Genomic DNA, 24,754 nt, shown 5'->3' with positions numbered 1-24,754 from the left:
AGGGTGAATTAGTAAGTTTGCAGACAATACGAAGATGGGTCATGTTGTGGACAGTGCGGAGGGGCGTTCTCAGTCATAAAGGGACATTGATAGGATGCAGAGCTGGGCTGAGAAGTGGCAGATGGAGTTTAACCCTGAAAAGGGTTAACAGAAAGATTTTTGGCAGTGTGGAGGAGCAGAGGGATCTTGGGGTTCATGTTCATAGTTCCCTGAAAGCTTCCACCCAGGTGGATAGAGTTGTTAAGGCGGCGTTTGGTGTGTTAACTTTCATTAATAGAGGGATTGAGTTCAAGAGCCATGAAGTTATGCTCCAGCTATACAAAAGCCTGGTCTGGCCACATCTGGACTATTGTGTCCAGTTCTGGTCACTTCATTACAGGAAAGACGTGGAAGCATTGGAAAAGGCGCAGAGGAGATTGACCATGATGTTGCCTGGAATGGAGGTAAGGACTTATGAGGAAAGGTTAAGGGAGCTAGGGCTTTTCTCTTTAGCACGACAAAGGATGAGAGGTGACTTGATAGAGGTGTATGTAATGATCAGAGGTATAGATAGAATAGACAGCCAGAGTCTTTGTCCTAGCGGGGAGGTAGCTATTACGAGGGGGCAGAGTTTTAAATTGAGTGGAGGTAGATATAGGGGAGATGTCAGAGGTAGTTTCTTTACTCAGAGAGTGGTTGGGGCATGGAATGCATTGCCGGAGTGGGTAGTGGAGTCGGCCTCATTAGCGGCATTTAAGCAGCTATTAGATAGGCATATGGATGATAGTATAAGGTAGGGGTGGAGGTTAGATAGACGTTAGGTTTAGGGTAAAAGTTCGGCACAACATTGTGGGCTGTTCTATCTTCTAAAGTAATGGATATCGAATACACTCACAACAACAGCAGCTTGACCCTAAAAATGTTAATGGTTGGTTGAAGACTTATGCATAGAAGAATGCTCATGCTCTGTTACCTTACAGGTGCTTAAAGAGTTCTTTTCCACTATGCCATCCATTCCAGGTTCAAACTCCTAGCTTTATCATAGGACCAGGAGCAGACCATCAGCCTTCTGAGTCAGTGCTGTTATTCATAATTGATCTACATCTTAATTCCTTGATTTCATATCACCCAAAGAAACTTCAATTTCAGTTTGAAGTTTTCAATTAACCAAATCTTAACAGTTTTGTAGGTGAATAGATTTCCAGATTTCTTCCATAAATACTTCTTGACATCACCCTTGAATGTCCTGGTTGTAATTTTTAGGTTATGTCCCCTTCTTCTCTGAACTTCTTCACTATAAGAAATAGACAACATTTATCCTATCAAATCCTTTAATGATTTAAAAGCCACAATTTGATCACTCCTTAATCTTTTGCTCAAGGGAATATATGCCTATCCTATAGAATCTCTCTCCATAATTTAACCATTCATCCCCAGTGTTGTCCTGATGAATCTCTTCCATATTCTCTCCAAAGCCAAGATGTTCTCCCCCAATTGTCTGAACACAGCACTGCAGGAGACATAATTTCACCACTGAAACTAAAAGGGTTTTGGAACACCACATTCGATTGTCTAAAGGCTGCTACCATTTTGGATAATACCACCTTTCCAACTTCATTGGCAAGGGCTTACTTCTAACTTGCCACCTCGCTTACAGAATGCTCTGAAGAAAATTTAACATATTTCAAAACGAGGGACTTCCGGTAAGTGTGCTAAGTCAGAATAGGGGCAGGAATGGAAAGGCTGGTGAATCATTGTAGCAGTAGTGGAACCTACCTGCCAAACTGAGACTGTTGAGCACAAAGTCAGTACCGTAGAACACTGTGAAACATACATCATCGCTGTATTTGTCCTTCTGCTCTTTTGAAATCTGCTCAAAGTCCTTTGAGTTCTTCCCAAGGCGGATCTCCTTAATCTCTTGCAGATCAACTAAAAGCAAACAAAATTTTATGAGACACTGCAATAACGACCTCTAGGTGATAACATTTCATAGCTATGAGGAAAGGTGCAAAAAGCAGCAGTGATGATAAACTTTTGCCGCTCATCATGGATCATTGATGCTGATCTTGACTATATTATAGCCTTCTGCAGAAAAAAAGAGGGTGTTATTGTTCAAAGACAATCAGTCTGCTTATGAGCTTTTCATGTAGATGCAAATTAATTAGAACTGCATTTCCGTGAGTACTGCCCTAATTTTAAAATAGATGGCTAGTTTTATCAAAAATTACTGAAGTGCTGTTTTTGTATTTGGACCTGTTCCTCAAGTGTAATTTCAAAAAAAATTCTATTTAGAATTTTCTCCAATCAGAATCTGCTTCCTGTTTTCTGTTCCTCTTTCTGACATTTCCCCCAACAAGAAGTAGCATTCTCCCTGGTCTCTGTGTTTGTAGTTATATAATTGACCATGAAATGATACCTGTTTGGAGCTGACCACACTTCTGAGAATAATTTGAGCCAGGCACCAAAGTGGGAAGATGTTGAGATTAATGGCGACATAAATTCCACTATTTTATGCCCACAAACAGGAGTTTGGCTCAGTCTCAGAAGAGCTTTCAGTTCCGAGTCACAAGCTACATGTTATAAAATGATATCGGAAACATCATATTGTCATCCAGTGTTAGTTTCACAGGCTCACAATGGTGTCATGCAATTAAAGTTTCTATTGTACTTTTGGAAGTTATTTAAAAAATTGATCTGTCATAATATTTAAGGAGGAAGTGGATGGAACACAAAATCAGGTAATTGCTAGTTTTGAGGATGAACAAGAAATTGAGACCTGGGGTGGATCAGCCACGAGCTCTGTGAATGGCAGGCCCATTGACCTACTCTCACTCCTATTTCTTATAGTTTTACATACAGAGCTGAAAGTATAATAGTATACAAATAGGTCACACCTATTTCATTGTTAGCAACCCACAGAGGAAACAAATGTTTTGGACAAAAGCAATAATTCAGTCTGTCGGGGAAATAATAGGTCTTTCCTAAGCTTTAGTATTCCACTGATATTCAAAGTAGAACTAGAATTGTACAAACAACACCTGTTGGAACAATGCAAATCATAGCCAAATCCAAACCAACAGAAACACCAAACAGCCCATGTAACATAATGGGAACCGTGACACTCATAACAATTCTGTTCTGCTTTACCTTGCCTCACCAGCTCCAAGATCCAACCTCACAGGTTGAAGACCTGGTTTTAAGCTCTGACCACTCTGTCTCCGCAATTAAAACTTTCCTTAAAACTCAACTTTTGAACAAATATGTGGGGACCCTATTTTCTCTCTGATTGGTTTATGCCTCTGTGATGTGCCTTAGGCATTTTTCTGCATTAAGTGTAGAATAATAAATAAAAGCAAATTGCTTCAGCTGCAAAGCAAAATGAATATTAACTAATCTGGCCATGAATGCAATACAGCAAATTATTAAGAGCTAAGAGGAACATGCTTGGAAACTACATGGCTACCACTTTAAAAGGGAACAAAAATTAGGAGTAGAACTTTTGGTCCTTTAAGCTGCTCCATCATTCAGTAAGATCATGGCTCATCATCTACCTCAAAACTTCCTTCCTGTGTAATCCCCACATCCCTTAATTTCCTTACCATCCAAAAATCCATTGATCTCTATTCTGTAAAAATAGAACTACTGAGCACCCACACCTCTGTGGTGCACAATGTTTCAAAGCTCCATAGTCATTTGTGCAAAGAAATTTATTCTCATCATAGTCCTGATCGTCTCAGTCCTTACTATGAGACTGTAACCCCGAGTTCTAGCTTTGGCAGCCAGGGGAAACATTTACCCTGCCAATCCTCCCAGGAGCTCAGATGGCACAGCAATGATGAAGTCCTGGGACAGTAGGTAAGGTGGATGGAATTTCAGGGGAGGGGGAAATTACAGTGTGGAGCCCACAGAGAAAAAGTCTTCAGAGCTAAAGACAAGGGAAGTGGCTTTCAGCAGCCAGTCCCCTGTCCCCATCTAAGCCCCATTTTTGTCTCAGATTGAGCAACCCGACCCCTGCCTTAACATTTTAGACCACTTGTTTTACCCATTGGGAAGGCTACTGTTGCTCTCACCTGCCAGGAGTGGAGTTGATCATGATGGTGTCACAAATTGACCCTAAAGAAGACCCTATTGATTATGTAAGGCCCTCATACAGTGGCAAGCCAGATAGGTGATTAGTGAACTCTTTGATCCAGAACTTGACTACTGTGGTGGTGGGAAGGTGGTTTGTATCTCACCATGACAACTCCTTTGATTATGATAACTGTGACAATACTTCCTGACACCTTCCCCATTGCTTCTTGGAAGAGGAAGATTCTGCCATTCAGGTGAATTTTCAGTGAATGATATACAAGGTTATCCAAGCCCCTGTGGATATCAGTTTTGCATAATCTCTGCTTTTTTCCTATCAAAGTGGATAATTTCACCATTTGCATCCCTCTTCAATTTTCCTGCACACTCATTCAACCTACTGAGAACATATTGCAACCTCTTTGCATCTTCCCCAAAGTTTAGCTTCCCTCCTAACTTTGTGCTGTTATCAAATCAGAAATATTTCTTCACTCATGGGATGTGAGCATCACTGACCGGACTAGTGTTTATTGTCTGTCCCTTGTTGCTTCTGAGAAGGTGTTGATGAGCTGCCTTCTTGAACCACCGTAGTCCATATGCATTGCCCTTAGGGAGGGAATTCCAGGATTTTGACTCAATGACAGTAAAGGAACAGTGATCTATTTCTAAGTCAGGACAGCGAACGGCGTTGAAGGCAACTTGAAGGAATGGTGTTCCCTATATCTGCCACCCTTGGCCTTCCAATTGGAAATGGTCGTGGGTTTGGAAGGTGCTGTCTGAGGATCTTTGGTGAATTTCTGCAGTGCATCTTGTAGATAGTACACATTGCTGCTACTGAGTGTTGGTGGTGGAGGGAGTGGATACTTGAGGATGTAGTGCTTGTGAATCAAGCGGGCTGCTTGGCTCTGGATGGTATCAAGCTTGAGAATGTTGGAGCTGCATCCATCCAGGCAAGTGAGGAGTATTCCAGCACACTCCTCCCTCGTGCCTTGCGGATGGTCAATAGGCTTTGGGGGAGTCAGGATGTGAGTGATTTGCTGTAGTATTCTTAGCCTCTGACCCGCTCTTGCAGCCACTGTATTTACAGGACAAGACCAAATGACTTTCTGGTCAATGGTAACCCCCTCGATGTTGATGGTGGAGGTTCAGTGATGGTAATGCCATTGAGTATTAAGAGGCGTAGTTTAGATTATCTTTTATTGGAGATGGTTATTACCTGGCATTTTTGTGGCATGAACATTATTTGTCACTTGTCAGCCCAAGCCTGGATATTGTCAAGGTCTTGTTGTTTTGAACACAGACTACTTCCAAATCTGAGGAGTTGTGAATAGTGCGAAACAATGTCCAATAATCAGTGAACATCCCCACTCTGACCTCATGATGGAGGGAAGGTCATTGATCAAGCAGCTGAAAATGGTTGGTCCGAGGACACTAACCTGATGAATTCCCATGGAGACATCCTAGAGCGGAGGTAACTAACCTCTAACATTCACAACCTTCTTCCTATGACTCCAACCAGTGGACAGATTCCCTCAAAACTCTTTGATTCCAGTTGTGCTAGGCCTCCTTTTTGACATATTCAGTCAAACATGGCCTTGATGTCAAGTGCTATGACTCTCCAGAATTCAGCTATTTTGTCCATTCTTACTTTTTATTCATTCGTTCAGCTCGGTTATTGACACAGATTTTATACGGTTGAACCCAATCTAATGATCCAGGCAGTATCATGACACATTTAACTTAACTTAATATTACCTGTTTGTTCCTATTTTCTATTTTCTGTCCACTGATCAATTTTTAATCAATACAAATGTAATACTTCCATCCCATGAGCCCTAATTTTGTGAAATAACCTGTTGCGCAGCACTTTTAAACAAATGCTTTTTGAAATCAAAATGCATCACACTCGGTAATTCCCATCAACTACATGGCTAGTTAAACCTCAAAAGCTCTAACAAGCTTGTAGGACATGATTTTTCTTTCTTAAATCAGTATTAACTCTATCTAATCAGACCATGTCTTTCTAAGTGATCTGTTATCGTATCTCTAATAACAGATTTGAGCAATTTTCCTTCTATCGATGTCAGACTATACTATTTCCTGTTTTTGTTTTCTCTCCTTGCTTAATCAATATGGTTGCCTTCCAAACCATGGGCTCTGTTTAAGAACCAAAGGAATTCTTAAAGATGAAAAACATCTCTCCGTACCTGCCCCTCTTAATAACCAAGGATGTGGGCTATCAGTTGTAGAGAATTATGAATCTTTTAGTCCCAAATTTAAGAAGTGAAGGCAATGTACTAGAAGAGATGTTATAATTGATGGTTTCCAACTTTTTGTGTGTATTTTACTGCAGCTTCTAGATAAAGTTCCATGGGCAGTATCCTTCCCTTTGTTAGCTCAGTCAAACAATCATTCCTCAACTACATGTGTGGATAATGAAGATTTGTGAGACAGGGTTCAAGTGAAGGAGCCACTGATTTCAAACCTGGCTTGAACTATTGCTCCATGATTTGAAGGTACTAAAGACACACCTGCTTCAGTCAAACAGCTAACTCTGCTGCCTACCAATAGGCAGTGCTTTGAAAGATCATGGGCATTTTTAGCCTTTAAATAGAAAGCGGGACATAACACCAGCACTTCATCGGAGGCTCACTGATGATGTTACCTAGAATGGTGACGAAACGTCTGAAAACTAACCTTCCAGCTCAGCGAGCAAACTCACATCCAGAACTTCAACCTGAGCTACAAATCTTCTCAAAACTCGCTAGCCTTTAATACCAATATGTGTTTTTTTTTAATTGGGTGGCTGCACCAAGGAAGTAACAAGATGAAGTGCCCTGGTTGGCTGGCAAAAAAATTGTGTTGGACCAATGGGATGTGACACCTAAAGGTGTCAAAATAAACTTCAAAGAGACTGGACTGTGATTTCCTGGGCAACAATAATAATGGAGGGGTGACCATCTCCTGCTCAACAGCGAACCAGCACATGTGGATTATGTCCCAAACTTCAGACACATTTTATGTTTTCCCCTTTAAAGAATACACAAAGACAGGGATTACAAAGCCAGTTTCAACTCTATTGCAGTGGACTAGTGGAATTCAAGATTCTTATGTGTAAGAGCCTGGTTCAAGTGTTACTACGCTGTAAAGGTCACAGTCAGAAAACTAGCTTGTAGTCACTTTCGTGTTGCAGGTAAAAGGATTCTCTCTGTGTACTCTCAGTTAGTTGGCTAGCAGCCAGGCAAAAGAAAACAAGACAACAAAGTAACTCTTTCTCATCCTGAATGCTGAAATTCAATCACCGTCAAAAGGAATCAGGATGACAGAATCTCAACCTGCAAAACTAAGTACCATCAAACCACCTGCTCAATTGCCTGCATCAATACTAATGGTAACAACCACTTTAACAGGCCAATTATCTGTTCTTTGTGAGCAATTCAGAGGCAGATCTGCACACCTCTTTTTTAACCTTTTATCCTTCCATACTCACCTCCTATTTGTGTGCATGTGTTTTGCATTAATTCCTCCCATGTATACATACTTATTATACCTCTCTTCGTTAACTCAAGAAAATATGATTAAATTGGCTCCTTTAAAACACATTCATTTGGGTTAGGTGCAAGAGATCACTTCTTAAATTAACTTTGATACGACCAGCTGAGGGTGTAGGCGAATAAAGAGAACGGAACACTTCTTCCCTCCTCACCCAGGAGTTTAATAATTTGGGATATCCGGCCTGGAGCCAACACAAATTGGGGAACCTCACCCCTGGGTCTGGGAGTTACAAAATTGAGTACGGCCACAGGATGTAATCAAGCAGACCTGGGTGATAAATTGTTAGAGGTAAGTTTAACTACATAATTTATCCTTCTCCTTTTTGATCAGGCCATCAGTACAATTGTTTCCAATGGTCTGAAAATAACAGTGTCAACATTCGTTTAGCTAGAATGCCCACCTGTCTGAGTAGAAAACTATGACTTCTACTCTCACTCAGAAGACCTATGCAAACCGGGTAGACACTTCAGTGTAGAAGCCAGGAGTGCAGTCCGAAGTGTGGCTTTCAACTGTAAAACCCAAAGGTGAAGCCTTGTTGGAGTCCACAAATTGATATTGAAGATCGCAGAACAGGAACGGAGTTCCCCAGTTTCCTGTATTCCTTAAAACAAGTCAATTAAACATGATGGTTCAATCATTTACTTCTGTGTGCATTACAAAGGGATTCCACTTCAAACTTCGCTTACTTGGCTTTGAAGTACTTTGAGGGGGCCCCAAGTTCATGAAAGGCGTTAACTAAATACAAGTTTTTCTTCAAAGACTAAATCTGTTAACTCACTCTCAATTGAAATTCTGTTATTACTAGTCATAACATCAAGAAGAGAGTTCACTGTAAAGAGGAACATTATCAAAGGTTTCCAAAATCACCTTGAACTTTTTAATAACTTTCTCCTCTTATTTTAGCCAAATGTTAAATCTAACCACAGTATTTTTTTTCTTATGAAGACTGGATCCTGATGAAACACTTGTACAGCACAAGTTGCAAAACAATGTCAGGCCGGAAGAAGAGAATGAGGGCCCAAGGTCTTTATTAATCACCCTCCTATAGTAACAGGTACCCCAATGCCGACTGGCATTTGCATGAGAAAAATGCAAGCTCACTTCAGATTTGATTGAAATGCAATAAAAATCTAAAAAAAAAAATCTGCTGCTAAAATGAAGTTTGCTTGTTGCAGCAACCTGATAACAAATGCACGCTTGATGCGCTGTACAAGGAAGAGCGTAAGGAAGTGGTTTGTGCCACAGAAGTCACAACTGTGAGGCAGTGTACTTCCCTATAGAATTAGGATAGACTAAGAGAAATATTCACTTATGTTTTGCCTTTTACACTTGCAAATCTGCTGTCAACTCTATAAACTCAGCCTGCTCTGTTTGGAGATGCATAGCTTGGTTTACACAATGGCTTTTCCTCTACATGTTAGTCAAACAATGATGTATTCTGCATCATTTCCGTCCTTTCTTTTGGCTTGGACTCATGGCCATTGCGAGGCTTTGTTCCTTTTAAAGCACTTTTGTTTATTGATCAGAGATCAACGTTCTTAAATTCTCAAATCACCAGAGTTTCCATTCTGATTGATCAGTAAGTATCAATAATAAAAAAAACTTGTGAATGTAAATGGCAGAATCATCAGAAATTACTACTAAATCAATTTTTGGCACTATCCTAAAAAAGTTCCCATTGTCATGCCAACAACTTCCACACCAAATTTAATATGGGTCAGTCTCAAAGCCTGAAGTAGCAACGTACTGTGGGAATCAAACAGCATGTAAATGGAATGGAAGAAGTGAATGTGAGAATAAAGCCTAGATTTGAATATATGTTACTATATGTCATTAATGTAGCATAGAGCTCATCTAAATTTCTGCTGCTTGAATCCTACTTTTATACTGATCCACAGTATTTTAATTCTTAAATTCCCACCCCAAACTGCATTTTATTTTTGGTTTGGAACCCTATTTCAGGATCTTAGGCCAGGAAGATTTTCAGGACCCAACTCTGCATGGTGTTGATATGTGATGCAATGCCACAATGCCAGTATCTACCCAATGGTAGAGAAAATTGCCCAATTATGTCCTATCCTCAAAAGGTAGAACAAATCCAACTCAGCCAATTGTTGGATCATCACTCTATTATCTGCAAAATAATGAAGCAAATGATATTGGCAGATTTATCAAGCAGCATTTAAGTGGCAATATCCTGCTCATTGATATTCCAGTTGGGCTCCACCAGGATTCACTCTGCTCCAGATCTCATTATAGCTTCGGTCCAAGTATGGGGGGAGAAAACAGCTAAACTCCAGGAGAACGGTGAGAGTAAATATTTTTGACTTCGAGGGCAGCATTAGACCAAGTACAGAATCAAGGAACAACTGCAAAACTCAAGTCAATTGCAATCGGGGAAAACATTCCACTGGTATGGAGCCTTACCTAGAATAGGTATATGGCTGTGGTTGTTGGAGACATTTCAATCACAGAGCGTCTGTGCAGGAGTTCTGCAGGGTAGCCAATCTACCTTCAGTTGCTTCATCGATGATCTTTCCTCCATCATAAGGTTAAAAGTGAAGATATTTGCTTATGATTGCACAATATGTTCAGTACCATTTACAAATTGGATACTGAACCTGTTCATGTCCATATGAAGCATCAACTGGACATATACATTGGGTTGATAAGTGTCAAGTAACATTCATACCACACAGGTGCCAGGCAATGACCATCGCCAACAGGAGAGACTAACCATTGCTCCTTGACAACGGCATTGTCATCACTGAATCCCACATTATCAACATCCTGGGGATTACCATTGATCATAAATTAGAACTGAACAAATCATTAGGTTACTGTGGCTGCAACAGTAGGTTAAATGTTGGGAATCTGTGGAGAATTGCTCACATCCTGATCCCCTAAAGCCCGTCCAGGATCTGCACAAATCAGGATTTGATCAAATGCCCTCCGTTTGCTTGAATGAGTGTGGTTCTAGTAGCTCTCATAACAGTCAAGCGGCGAGCAGCATCCAGGACAAAGCAGCCACCTCCTTGACACACCACCTTCAACATTCACTCTCTTGAGCTGGCATATTGTGGCAGTAGAGTGCATTATTTACAGGATGTACTGCAGCAACTGAGCTAGATTCCATTTTTCAAACCTGCAACCTGCACCAGTTAGAAGGACAACAGCAATAAAACACTGCCACCTGCAATCATCCATCCAAGGCCACACACCAGCTCACCTGGAGCTGTTGCTGGATCAAAATCTAGGAATTCACTTTCTAACAACCCTCTTGGCATACCTGTGTCCCGAGATCTGCAATTGCTCAAGAAGGCAGCTCAGCATCACTCTCTCAAGGACAATTAGGTAGGCACAGTCAAGCCTTCTGTTGCCAGCAACATCCACAATTCATGAAATAACTACTTAAAAATTTAAGCTGTAATTTTTAAATACAAGACCATATTTCCCATTGAATTAATAATGGTGGACAGTTAGGGGTGGCACTTTTAAGGTTGTGTTCGGTAAAAATACCCATAACCGTTATTGAGGAGGGGTACACCCTCTTAGAGGATTAGAGCTGTTGACATTTGCAGTGTGGAGAGGGCGTGTTAGAATACCGATGTGGAATGCTGGCTCTCCAAGGCTCCTTAAAGTATGCCAATGAGCTGTTAACCATTGCATCTCTGGCCTGGCCTCTCTCAGGCAGCCCAAAGGCAGGAAGATCCAGTAAACCAATGCACTACTATAGCCTCCCGCTGTGGTTTTCTCTGCCTGGTCGCCTGAAGTCCTGCTTCCATCAGCCTGAGAAAATCTGTCCCATAGTCATCAAATTTCTCAATTGCCTTACTTCTCCAAACTTATATCAGCCCATCAAGGTCACTGTCCTTCTGATTATGTTCCCCATTTACAGAAACTTTGGTTGCAAAATTTCCAAACTCTGTAATTCCTTTTTACAAAGCTCTCCACCACCACAGTTTGCGTTGTCTATCCTCCTTTAACTCCCTCTTTGTAATCAAGTGCTTTGATCAAATTTTTAATCAATCCTGTAATTATTTCATCTATTGTCTCTGCATCTGTTTCCTTCATGCTCACGTTAAAGACAAATATTAGTTTTTGTTGCTGTAACTCCTCAGTTCAAACCCCTCACAAAAAGCAAACACAAACAAAAACTGAAATTGTTCGAGAAATTCAGTTTATGTGGTAGCATCTGTGGAGGGAAAGCAGACTTAACATTTCAGGACCAATGACCCTTGTTCAGAACAGATTGTAGCTCAGAAAAGGTTGGTATTTTTCTGAAGATGAGTGGGGTGAGGGAGTAGAAATAAACAGTGAGTGGAGATGGAACCCGGAGAGAGAGAAAAACAGCGAGGCAAACAAAGGACTGGGTAAAGGTCAGTCTGGCAAAATCAACAGCTGCCAATGGGTTGTGTGTGGTAGTGGCCCATGTGATGACAGGCCTGGTTTGTGGGGATTGAGGTAAAGATGTGGGAGAAAGTGCTCAGGCCCTAAAATTAGTGAACATGATACCAAGCAGGCTGCAGGTCCCCGAGTGGTAAATGAGATGCTGTAAAACTCCCATCACTCGCTTGGATTCTACACTGTTCAACAGTAACTGCAAAATAAGCAGAGGAAGGTGGATATATAGTACAGGTTTCACAACCAGATAGTCAGAGGTCAGCGACAAGGCTTTGTCACTGAAAGCCGATTGGCTGCCAACACGGATGCAACATGGTCAACGCCTCACATTGTGGCAATTTTCAGAGACCTAACAGCTTAATCAAGCAGTGCAAATTTGGTAATAATGAATGCTAATTCAACACACAGTGTGCACTGTTTCTTTTCATAAGTTTCCCAACTGGATGTCAGCCTGATTGATGGAGAGATCTATTCAGCTGTGAACAGGCCACAGCCTAGTGTAAAGGGCCCACAACTGCCAGTGAGTGTGAGGGGGAGGATGGATTCAACTTCAAAGAGTGGTCTAAATCCCTAACACTCGGAGAGGAGGGTCAAAATGGAACCAGATCATGGCATAGGAGGGGTTATCTCCAAGTCCAGGGTCAACGGTGGAGGTGGGTCTGAAGTACTCATATGGAAGTACTTGCTTGTGGGTTGAGCCGGGGCATGGGGCAGGATGAAGAACCATTTCCAGCTGCTCCTAGTAAACAAGCAGTGATACAAAGGCAGTTTGTGAGGGTAGGGGGAATAAGATTGTGGTAAGAGAGAATGAATGAACATGATTGGAGGAGTGAGAAATTTGTAGTTGCGGTGTGAGGTGTTTGGATTGAAATACAATCACGCACAAATATCCCTCCTAATCTGCTGTAGTCATGTGACATCCACCAGGAGGCATGCAGACATCTTAAAGCTCACTTCATTAAAGCACATGTTGAATACACTGCTGCATTAGGCACTCAGAACATGTCAGAAATGGGACCGAGGTAACTATTGCAGAACTGTGAGAAAGCACATCTATTGACAGGGAGAGGAAGGTCTTTGTGGAGCTGTGAGCCCCCACTAAAATAACAAAAGACTTAGATAAAATCCACACAACCTGCCTGCCCTGGTCGACCCATCGTCTCAGCCTGCTCCTGCCCCACCGAACTCATCTCCACCTATCTGGACTCCATTTTCTCCCCTTTGGTCCAGGAACTCCCCACCTACGTCCGTGACACCACCCACGCCCTCCACCTCCTCCAGGTTCCAATTCCCTGGCCCCCAACACCTCATATTCACCATGGACGTCCAGTCCCTGTACACCTGCATTCCGCATGGAGATGGCCTCAAGGCCCTCTGCTTCTTCCTGTCCCGCAGGCCCGACCAGTCCCCCTCCACCGACACTCTCATCCGCCTAGCTGAACTCGTCCTCACACTCAACAACTTCTCTTTTGACTCCTCCCACTTCCTACAGACTAAGGGGGTGGCCATGGGCACCCGCATGGGCCCCAGCTATGCCTGCCTCTTTGTAGGTTACGTGGAACAGTCCCTCTTCCGCACCTACACAGGCCCCAAATCCCACCTCTTCCTCCGGTACATTGATGACTGTATCGGCGCCGCCTCTTGCTCCCCAGAGGAGCTCAAACAGTTCATCCACTTCACCAACACCTTCCACCCCAACCTTCAGTTCACTTGGGCCATCTCCAGCACATCCCTCACCTTCCTGGACCTCTCAGTCTCCATCTCAGGCAACCAGCTTGTAACTGATGTCCATTTCAAGACCACCGACTCCCACAGCTACCTAGAATACACCTCCTCCCACCCACCCTCCTGCAAAAATTCCATCCCCTATTCCCAATTCCTCCGCCGCATCTGCTCCCACGATAAGACATTCCACTCCCGCACATCCCAGATGTCCAAGTTCTTTAAGGACCGCAACTTTCCCCCCACGGTGATTGAGAACGCCCTTGACCGCGTCTCCCGTATTTCCCGCAACACATCCCTCACACCCCGCCCCCGCCACAACCGCCCTAAGAGGACCCCCCTCGTTCTCACACACCACCCTACCAACCTCCGGATACAACGCATCATCCTCCGACACTTCCGCCATTTACAATCCGACCCCACCACCCAAGACATTTTTCCATCACCACCCTTGTCTGCTTTCCGGAGAGACCACTCTCTCCGTGACTCCCTTGTTCGTTCCACACTGCCCTCCAACCCCACCACACCCGGCACCTTCCCCTGCAACCGCAGGAAATGCTACACTTGTCCCCACACCTCCTCCCTCACCCCTATCCCACGCCCCAAGATGACATTCCACATTAAGCAGAGGTTCACCTGCACATCTACCAATGTGGTATACTGCATCCACTGTACCCGGTGCGGCTTCCTCTACATTGGGGAAACCAAGCGGAGGCTTGGGGACCGCTTTGCAGAACCCCTCCGCTCAGTTCACAACAAACAACTGCACCTCCCAGTCACAAACCATTTCCACTCCCCCTCCCATTCTCTAGATGACATGTCCATCATGGGCCTCCTGCACTGCCACAATGATGCCACCCGAAGGTTGCAGGAACAGCAACTCATATTCCGCCTGGGAACCCTGCAGCCATATGGTATCAATGTGGACTTCACCAGTTTCAAAATCTCCCCTTCCCCTACTGCATCCCTAAACCAGCCCAGTTCGTCCCCTCCCCCCACTGCACCACACAACCAGCCCAGCTCTTCCCCCCCCACCCACTGCATCCCAAAACCAGTCCAACCTGTCTCTGCCTCCCTAACCGGTTCTTCCTCTCACCCATCCCTTCCTCCCACCCCAAGCCGCACCCCCATCTACCTACTAACCTCATCCCACCTCCTTGACCTGTCCGTCTTCCCTGGGCTGACCTATCCCCCCCTACCTCCCCACCTATACTCTCTCCACCTATCTTCTTTACTCTCCATCTTCGATCCGCCTCCCCCTCTCTCCCTATTTATTCCAGTTCCCTCTCCCCATCCCCCTCTCTGATGAAGGGTCTAGGCCCGAAACGTCAGCTTTTGTGCTCCTGAGATGCTGCTTGGCCTGCTGTGTTCATCCAGCCTCACGTTTTATTACCTTAGATAAAACACTGGTTAAGAGAAAATGGCTGAAGCTTTTGTCCAACCAGTTCCTGTTCAAATTACAGGGAATGTGAAGCAAGATTGGAATTTCTTCCATGCATAATGGCAGAATTATGGAATAACAGCAGACTTGTTGACTGAAGAGGTACAAGTCACTACACTTTTATCACTGTTGGATTCAAAACATATTCCACCTTAAATCTCTCCAAAGAACAGAAAGAAGGCATATGGCAGACATTTTAAAAATTGTTGAAGGCACAAGGTTAGCCTCAAGTGAATATTACATATGAACAGTAAGTATTCAATAATGGGGAGCAAAACAAAACATCCATTATCAATAAATAATTTCATTAACTCAGCTTACAGAAGCCTGTGAACTTGTACCCTTGCAAGGTTGTTACTGACAAGTGAGTTGGGATAAAAGCAGCAGTTTTCTATCCACGTTCCAGGTATGCAGGCACAATGTTGTTTGGCATTTTCAGAAGATGATCAACATGAGATAGTAAGTGATCTAGCCGGCGTGGAAATTGTAGTGGATGATCTGCTAATTTATGGATGCAGAGACAGAATGGGAGAAGCCATTGTTCACCATAATGAAAATCTAATGTGACTGCACAAAGAGGTCACCAGGTGACTCTAAAGCTGGACAAGAGAAAAATTACAAGTAAGAACGCTCAAATTTAAGTAAACAGGGTACGTATTGGCATCAAAAAGTTTTTTTCCTATCCAAAAGAGTGGGAGATGCCTCAACCTACAGATGTAGAAGCAATGCAATAATTTTTTGGATTTGTGAACCATTTGGAAAATTGTTGTCCAATTTGTTGTTGGTGTGTGAACCATTAGCTGAAACAATTTCCAATGACAATTAATGGTACTGAGCACAGAAGAAGCAGCAGTCTCTAAAAACAAGCAGTTAGTGATGGCAACACTAGTGCTGAAATACTATAATACAATGGATGAAGTCATCCTGCAATGTAATGCCAGCAGGACAGGACTTGGAGCAAGGACAACTGATTACATTTGTATTCAGGATGTTAATACAAATGGCGTGATGCCATGCTCAGATCAATCAACTGTGTCAGACCACTGTCTTTATGATCATTTTCATCAATGCCTACTTAGAAGAAACAAAAAGATAATTGGTTCAGAGATTGTAGGAACTGTCGATATTGAAGAATCTGAGATAACACGTTGTAGAGCTGGATGAACATAGCAGGCCAAGCAGCATCAGAGGCGCAGAAAAGCTGATGTTTCGGGTCTGGACCCTTCTTCAGAATAGCAACAATTCTATTAAGGCCAAAAGCAACAACAGACATGAGTTTCCAAATCAAGGGGCAACACCAAAAAGCCAAGTTTCACTTTGACAGAACTGCTAAAGCAGACAGAAAAATCACTAGTCGGGGAGGGGTCATGGAAGTGAGGGGCCTGGAGAGATATTCAGCTGAGAATTGGAAAGGGGAAAGAAGGTAGCGAGTTTTGAGAAGATTTGTAGCTCAGGTTGAGTTTCTGGATGTGAGTTTGCTCGCTGAGCTGGAAGGTTAGTTTTCAGACATTTTGCCACCATTCTAGGTAACATCATCAGTGAGCCTCCGATGAAGCGCTGGTGTTATGTCCCGCTTTCTATTTAACTGTTTAGGTTTCCTTGGGTTGGTGATGTCATATAATACCCTCACTGGCATAACATTCACAAAAGAGGAGGAAAATAACAACAAACTGCCATTCCTAGATGTCACAGTAGAGCGAACAGCCAATGGGGAACGTCAAACCAGCGTCTACAGGAAAACAACACATACGGACCAAATACTGAACTACAGGAGCAACCATCCCAACACCCACAAACGAAGCTGCATTAGAACATTATTCCAACGAGCCACCACACACTGCAGCACAGAGGAACTACGAAGAGCAGAAAAAAATCACCTATACAGCGTATTCAAAAAGAATGGGTACCCAATGAACACAGTCCGCCGATTTCTCAGCAACAAACCCAAACAAACAGACAAAACGGGCCCAGAAACCATAACCACGCTCCCCTACATCAAAGACATTTCTGAAATGACTGCAAGACTACTCGGACCTCTTGGCATCAGGGTAGCCCACAAACCCACCAACACACTAAAACAGCAGCTAATGAACTTAAAAGACCCTATACAGACAACAAGCAAAACGAACGTCATCTACAAAATAACTTGCAAGAACTGTGACAAACACTACATTGGACAAACTGGCAGAAAGCTAGCCACCAGGATACATGAACATCAACTAGCCACAAAACAGCATGACCCACTTTCACTAGTATCCTTACAAACAGATGAGGAAGGACACCACTTTGATTGGGACAACACATCCATCCTAGGACAAGCCAAACAGAAACACGCACGAGAATTATCAACTATCGCCAGGGTGTTGCCCTTCATGCAACATCACTTCAAGTTTCAGCCAACTACCACACCTAAGTTGGCAGTTAGAAAATGCCTATGTTAATAGATTACTGGGGATTGGGAACCAGGGGACTCATTTTGAACCATAACAGGGATCATAAACTGGTGATAGAGGTCATCTATTTATTGACAAATACACTTGATTTTCATTCCATCCATGGAAATCATTTGGGAATGAAGGATGTTTCAAGTGGAGTCTTTAACAACTGTCACAAATACACACAAGAAAACTTACAGCAAAGGAAGAGGTCACATGGCAATAGCAAGCTAGCCAGTATACTAACAGCAATAGCTTTTCTCTCAAACATCTCCCTTCCCATAATTTAAAAATATAGTTAACCCAATACACATGATTGTGAAGAAAATTAATATTTATCAAGAAAACAGTGTGTTAACTTAAGTTCCACTTCTATCATTGTCTACGAATGCATTTTATACATCGTCTTTAAACTGTATAGGCCTCCTAATGGTACGCATCATTGGTCACCTGTTGATATCTGCTTGTTTCCTGGATGATGTTCCTTCTCCAGGGAGTATTGTTCCTTTTGACAAGGACTATTGTTGTCGTTCTATTGTCGCTGATCTATTTCAATTGCTGAGAAACTGTGGACTTCTGGGATTAACAGTAATTCTGTATGCTGTGCATATGGAGAAATCACATCTTTTTGGCCAGATGTAGTGATAGCACAGATTCTGTAGTTGTAAGTAAGTGGCTGCATTCTTGATGATTTATCTGATCATTCATGTTCAACGCATACGATTGAGGTGACACGTACTCTTCAAGTCCCAAGATGCCACGTGAGCTGGCTTTCATTGGCAATGTTGACTGGTGAATGTTTGCACTCTGGGTTTTCAACCCACAGTTTAGCAATAAATTGGTAGTTTTATGATATGAAATTTATCTTTCTGTCATTTCACCTTGCTTTTATCATTCATTCCTGCTATTACTTCTGGTTTCAGTCATTTTTCACAATTAGAAGAGAAGTTTGGCATGGTTTCACATTCATCTTTTGAACAGACAACCATCTATGTTTTATGTTGATATACTCATCCACCAATTACTACATAGAAGCCTGTGCTGGATTTTCTTGCCTTCCTGGTGATCACTTTGGCAATTTTCACTGCCTCCTGAGCGTTTCCGTGATAATGTGGAAATGATGTATTATGGTGAATTTTCCAACACTTTATGAAGCAGCTCACTCATGAAATGAGGGCGATTGTCACTCATCACTGTGTCAGAAATGCTGTGAAGACTAAAGTTTGTTTTCAGGCCTTCCACAACCACACTGGTAGTTATTGACAACAACTGGTCTAACTCTTTGTCATCAGAAAAGTAGTCAATGGTGAAACATAATCTGATCTAACAAGGGTGAAATGGTCAAATCCATCTTCATCCTTGGTCTGTCTATAATGTCATGCATCGTAACTCGCTCTTTACCTTACTTAGATTAGTATTCATTCCAAGCAATACAGTGGCTGATTTGTTCCTTAATCTCACTGCTCATGTCTCGCCAATAAAGTATTTCTCTTGCTTTCCTCAGACTAGACTCAATTCCTTAGCTCTGAGGAAGGATCAGTGGATCTGAAATATTAACTTTGTTTTTTCCCTCACAGATGCTGACAGACCTGCTGAGCTTTTGCAGCAACTTTGTTTTTACATCACCCGCAATTCTTTCGGTTTTTAGATTCAATTCCTTGATGGCTTGCCTATATACACTTCAACATCTCTATTCTCATCTCCTTGGCAATGACGACTCTACTTCCTTTGAACAAGCTGTAATCATGAGTTATCACGTTCTGTGTCTGCCCAATACTCTCATTACGACAGGTGTGTTCTTGATGCACTGACACTAGTCATTTGATTCTCGTGAAAGCTGCTTCTTATTAGTGACAGACAAGTGCATTGCCCCTTGATTTCCCATCATAACCCATGATGTAATCCTGTAAATTTTCATTTTAAAAGAGATGTAAAAATGTATATGGAACATTCATAGGTTCTCTTCTGAGATATACAAACACATAGATGAATACCAACACTGCACAGACTGTGAAAGATATGCAGAAGACTGATCGGTTTGATCAACAGATCGGTTTAAATTTGTTCAGTTGATTCGCTTAAAAAAAACGTTTTTCAGAAGTTCAGGTAAATAAACAGGTTCTATGCAAAAGAGAACATGCTACAAAGAAATATATTATACGCAGCCCTGTAACAATGCAAATTATTTCACACAATGGGATTTGATCTTATTCAATAGTACAAGCCTTCAACTTTTTACCTCCGTGCAAATCGTGGTGAAATTTTAATAGCAAATTCCGACACCTAGGAACAAAACAATGGTTCCTGGGGCCTCAGAATTTGGAAGACATCTATACACCTTTAGTTACTACAAAACAGATCTTAACCTCCCCTGTCCAGCAATGCATAGCTCAGAAGCATCAAGTTTCCAGAAATGTTTGAGCAGACCTAAATACTCCCTCAATGTCATAAGCATAATTTTCAGTATAGTATCCTGAGAGTGGAATCATTAATGATTTATAATATTTTATCACTGTTTTATGGTTCAGGTAAACACATTATCTGTGGTGTTTTCTGATTAACATACTTGTAGCTAGAAATTCTAAAGCCATTCTATTATCCAGACCAAGTATTTCAGACCAGAGAGTTTATAGTGTATAGAAATATACAGTTATTGTTGTGTAGGTTTTAAGATTTTACAGAGCCCAGCAAATCTCAATTGGTCCAGCAGATTCAGTAGAAGAAATCCAGTGATGTAAGACAGAAGGATTTCCCATTGGCAACTTAGTTAATATTAAATCCAGCACCACCTTGTATTTTGTAGATTCTGAGGTTAAACTAGAAAATACAAGCCATTTTGATGCCACCAATACATGTACATGTATGTGCATATGCGCTTACGTTAGAATAGAAATACCATATTGGACAGCACAGAAAAAAGCCATTTGGCCCATCATTCCTGTGCTCATTGAAATAAGTATCCAATTGGTCCCATTCCCCATAGCCTCGTGATACTTTCTCCTGTGCATATCTTGAAAGTATCTCTTATGTTAAACACAAACTACTAAAGATTACTCCATCATCATTATGCTGGAATTACCAAATGTTGCAAGATGTCTGTTCTCAGTCCACTGCCATTGTTATTCATTTAACAGGAAGAATGAAAAAGCAGCACATTATTTCAATGGGGAGAGATGCATATCACTGTGGTACAGAGTGATCTGTGAGTCGAGGTACATGATTCACTCAAAATTAATAATGCAGCTGCAAGTGATTAGGAAGGCAAATGTAATGTTGTCATTTATTACAAGGGGAGTGGGATATAAAGTTCGTGAAAGTTTGCTAAAGAGCATTGGTGAGAACACATCAGGAGTACTGATATAATTATCGTTTCCTAATTTAAGAAAGGATACAATTGCATTAGAAACACTTTCACAAAAGTTTAGAAAGGTGACCATGTATCCATTGGAGTTTAGCAGATTGAGCAGTGCTTTTAGTGAAGCAAAAGATACTGAGAGGACTTAATCAGATAGATGATGAAAGACCGTTTCTCCTTGTAGAGCAGACTAGAAAGTGGGGGTAAGAGTTCAAGAGAAGGAATCTTTCGTTTATGTTAGAGGCGAGGAGATATTTCTCTCTTTCAGAGGGTTGAGTCAGTGGAAGTCTCCTCCTCAGAAACTAATTGATCCAGGAACCCTGAATATTTTTAAGGCAGAGTTAAATAGATTCTTGAACAACAAGACAGTCAAAGGGTGTTGGGGGTTTAGATATGAAAGTGGATTTGAGGCCACAATCAGATCAGTGATGATTTTATCAAATGGGAGACCAGGCTGGAGGAGGCTACTGAATCCTGCTCATAATTTACATGCTTGTGTGATGTAGCCACTGGGATATAGCACAGGGTTGCACAGCTAACTTTCAGTTACTCTCTCCTTCTTTACCTGAAGGCAGAACCCAGACCTCAGTTTGGTACAGATATGCTTGGGAGTCTACCACGTGAATGAGTAAAGGCGTGAACTTACATACAGACAGCAGGCACCAAAATTACTATATTTCTGAGGACAAATAAATGGTGAAATGGTACGCTTTACTTTTAGTCGATTAGCTGTAAATAAGGCGGAATTTTTTGTTCTCACCAGTGTGATCTTGGGAAGGGCATTTTAATGACATGGGCAGGTGGTGTGAGAGAGATAATGGGAACTGCAGATGTTGGAGAATCCGAGATAACAAAGTGTGAAGCTGGATGAACACAGCAGGCCAAGCAGCATGTTAGGAGCACAAAAGCTGACGTTTCGGGCCTAGACCCTTCCTCAGAAACTAGACCCTTTCTGATGAAGGGTCTAGGCCCGAAACGTCAGCTTTTGTGCTCCTGAGATGCTGCTTGGCCTGCTGTGTTCATCCAGCACCACGTTTTGTTATCTGGGCAGGTTGTGTACCTGAACTATGTGCTCTCCCATCTCCACCCAAATTAATTCCTGTTTTTTTTTACATGGGATCATCCTGCTCTGCTGCCAATGCGGTCCTTAACGGACTGGCTAGTGACCAGTTAAGGGCCACATCCCACTGCTGCTGAGATTAACCCAGCTGCAGGTGAACGTTTCACAGTGGCTTTGACTGTGTTGTCAGCTTGGCACGTGCAGGGGTCTGTATTGTGGCTGTGGGAGCCCCCCTAATAGCCCCTGCACCCCAACTGTGGACACTCGGGCTACAATTGCTGCCTCACCACATGATGTATCTGTGTCCTGGGTGCTGTGTGAATCCTCAGACTCCTGTGGATGTTCTTTCTGTAGCAGCAGCCTTTCCTGTGGCACTGCTAGGCATAAACACTACCAGACTCTTACTGGCCAGCGGCTCTGCCACTGGGGATTTGATTCCCAGTGAGGGTCAGTCAGTGGCCTCACCACTGCCTGATTGGCTTATAGTTCAATGCTCTCTCCCTGGAAAAAACACTGCGACTATACTGCCATCTCTTCAGCCAGTATCCCAGACTAGTACTGCATCCACCACATTCTACTCATATAGTCTTCAAAGGCTTTCCTGTTCTCCCCTAATCTTTGGTTGAAAGTGATTTGCTTGAATTCCCTATTCAATCATAAATTTAACATTTTGGTTAGTCCTATCATGAATAGTATGACATGGTTCAGGCATTTGACCACAATTCCAAGGACCTTATTATAAATCCTGACACAATTTACCCACACTTTTATATTCCTGAAGGAAGTTAGAAGGTTTTCGATCGCTGCTCAGCCCACATCATTGGAAGAACAGGTTAAAGCCTGAACCTACAGGAAGAGAGTGTTTGACTAGACAGTTAAGTTCCATGAGTGAGTGAACATAAATCTTCCAAAAATTGTGAGAATGCAATTTTTAAAAAAGGCATCCTTAGCTTCCAAACAGCAGCACCGAGTACAAGAATGAGGAAATTAGGCCAAGCCTTAACAAAAGCCACCAACTGGAGTATTGTGGCTCTTTCTGACACTCACACTCACACATACTGGAAGGAATGTAAAGACCTTGGAAACTGCACAGAGGAAAATTACAAGAATGGTTCCAAGGATGTGGAGCTTCCCATTATGAAGAGTGTCTGGACAATCTGGGATTGTTGCCCTTACAACAGAAAAAGAAAAGGGGAAATTTGATCCAGATGTTCAAAATAAGTTAGGGTTTTGACAGATCAAATAAGGAGAAACTGTTTCCAGTAGCAGAAGGGCCAGTAACCAGAAGACATAGATTTAAGTAGCAGAAGAGCCAGATATAACATAAAGGAAAAAAAAATGCGGTACGTTTCTACGGACTGCCCGAAAAGCTGGAAGCACGTTCAAAACTAACGTTCCAAAGGGAAACTGGATAAATACTTGAAAGAAAAAAAAAATGGTAGAAAGAATAGGGATGTGGAACTAATTGGTTTGCATTTTCGAGGAACTGGCATAATGGACAGCTGCCGGCTCAGTTTCAAACAGGCAGCAAAAGGTCAAATTCATTCCTCATTTTTGTCTTCACTCACCAATTTGTCTTCCAGGATTTAATTAGATTAAAGTGCCTACAGGATGAGAACTAAACAAAAAGTCTTAAGTCAAGAAGGGACTAACAGACCAATTCAGGATAATTTGCTGAATGCATTAACTTTGTAAAATTCAGATACTTTACACTCAGTTGCATGCCCTCTTGAAATAAAACGCTAACACCCAAATGCCAAACAGCATTCTGAGAATATTTGTTACCATTGTAGCCAGCTGTTTCTTTACAACACCAATGGTTCCTGTGCAGTAATTGGAGCCACAACAATACCATTATCATGTGGTACCATTGAACCACAGAAATGATACAGCAGAGAAGGGGGCCATTCAAACTATTTTTGTCCATGTGACCTAGGGACACCTGAGTGCACTTTTTACTCCCATCCTTCTGCACACGGCCCATAACCCTGTAGCTCACTGTACTTTAAGGTGCAGATGCAGACAGTCTCTGCCTCCACCACCAAGTCAGGCAGTGAATTCTGTCTGTCTGTCATCTGCAAGGTGTTAGAAAGGATTCTGAGGGATAGGATTTATGACCATCTGGAAGAACATGGCTTGATTAAATGCAGTCAACACGGCTTTGTGAGGGGCAGGTCATGCCTCACAAACCTTATCGAGTTCTTTGAGGATGTGACTAGAAAAGTTGATGAGGGTCGAGCTGTGGATGTGGTGTATATGGACTTCAGCAAGGCATTTGATAAGGTTCCCCATGGTAGGCTCATTCAGAAGGTCAGGAGGAATGGGATACAGGGGAACTTAGCTGTCTGGATACAGAATTGGACATAATGGGAACTGCAGATGCTGGAGAATTCCAAGATAATAAAATGTGAGGCTGGATGAACACAGCAGACCAAGCAGCATCTCAGGAGCAAAAAGCTGACGTTTCGGGCCTAGACCCTTCATCAGAGAGGGGGATGGGGAGAGGGAACTGGAATAAATAGGGACAGAGGGGGAGACGGACCGAAGATGGAGAGTAAAGAAGATAGGTGGAGAGAGTATAGGTGGGGAGGTAGGGGGGGATAGGTCAGTCCAGGGAAGACGGTCAGGTCAAGGAGGTGGGATGAGGTTAGTAGGTAGATGGGGGTGCGGCTTGGGGTGGGAGGAAGGGAATTCCTCCGCCTCCGCCGCATCTGCTCCCATGATAAGACATTCCA

General features: G+C 42.5%; 1 protein-coding gene across 2 annotated transcripts in view; it reads right to left on the bottom strand.

The window, feature by feature from the left end:
* plcg2 (phospholipase C, gamma 2) overlaps positions 1 to 24,754 on the bottom strand; it is a 217,168-nt gene that overhangs the window by 103,334 nt on the left and 89,080 nt on the right. For both annotated transcript variants that reach the window (XM_048546852.2, XM_059651742.1), the window contains exon 2: positions 1,756 to 1,908. In XM_048546852.2, coding sequence (XP_048402809.1) covers positions 1,756 to 1,908 — 153 coding nt within the window. The remainder of the gene's footprint in view (positions 1 to 1,755; positions 1,909 to 24,754) is intronic.

The sequence above is a fragment of the Stegostoma tigrinum genome, chromosome 16 (assembly GCF_030684315.1).
Source record: "Stegostoma tigrinum isolate sSteTig4 chromosome 16, sSteTig4.hap1, whole genome shotgun sequence".
Lineage (NCBI taxonomy): Eukaryota > Metazoa > Chordata > Chondrichthyes > Orectolobiformes > Stegostomatidae > Stegostoma > Stegostoma tigrinum.
Note: the sequence above shows the minus strand (reverse complement) of the source record. Positions and strands in the feature narration are given on the sequence as shown.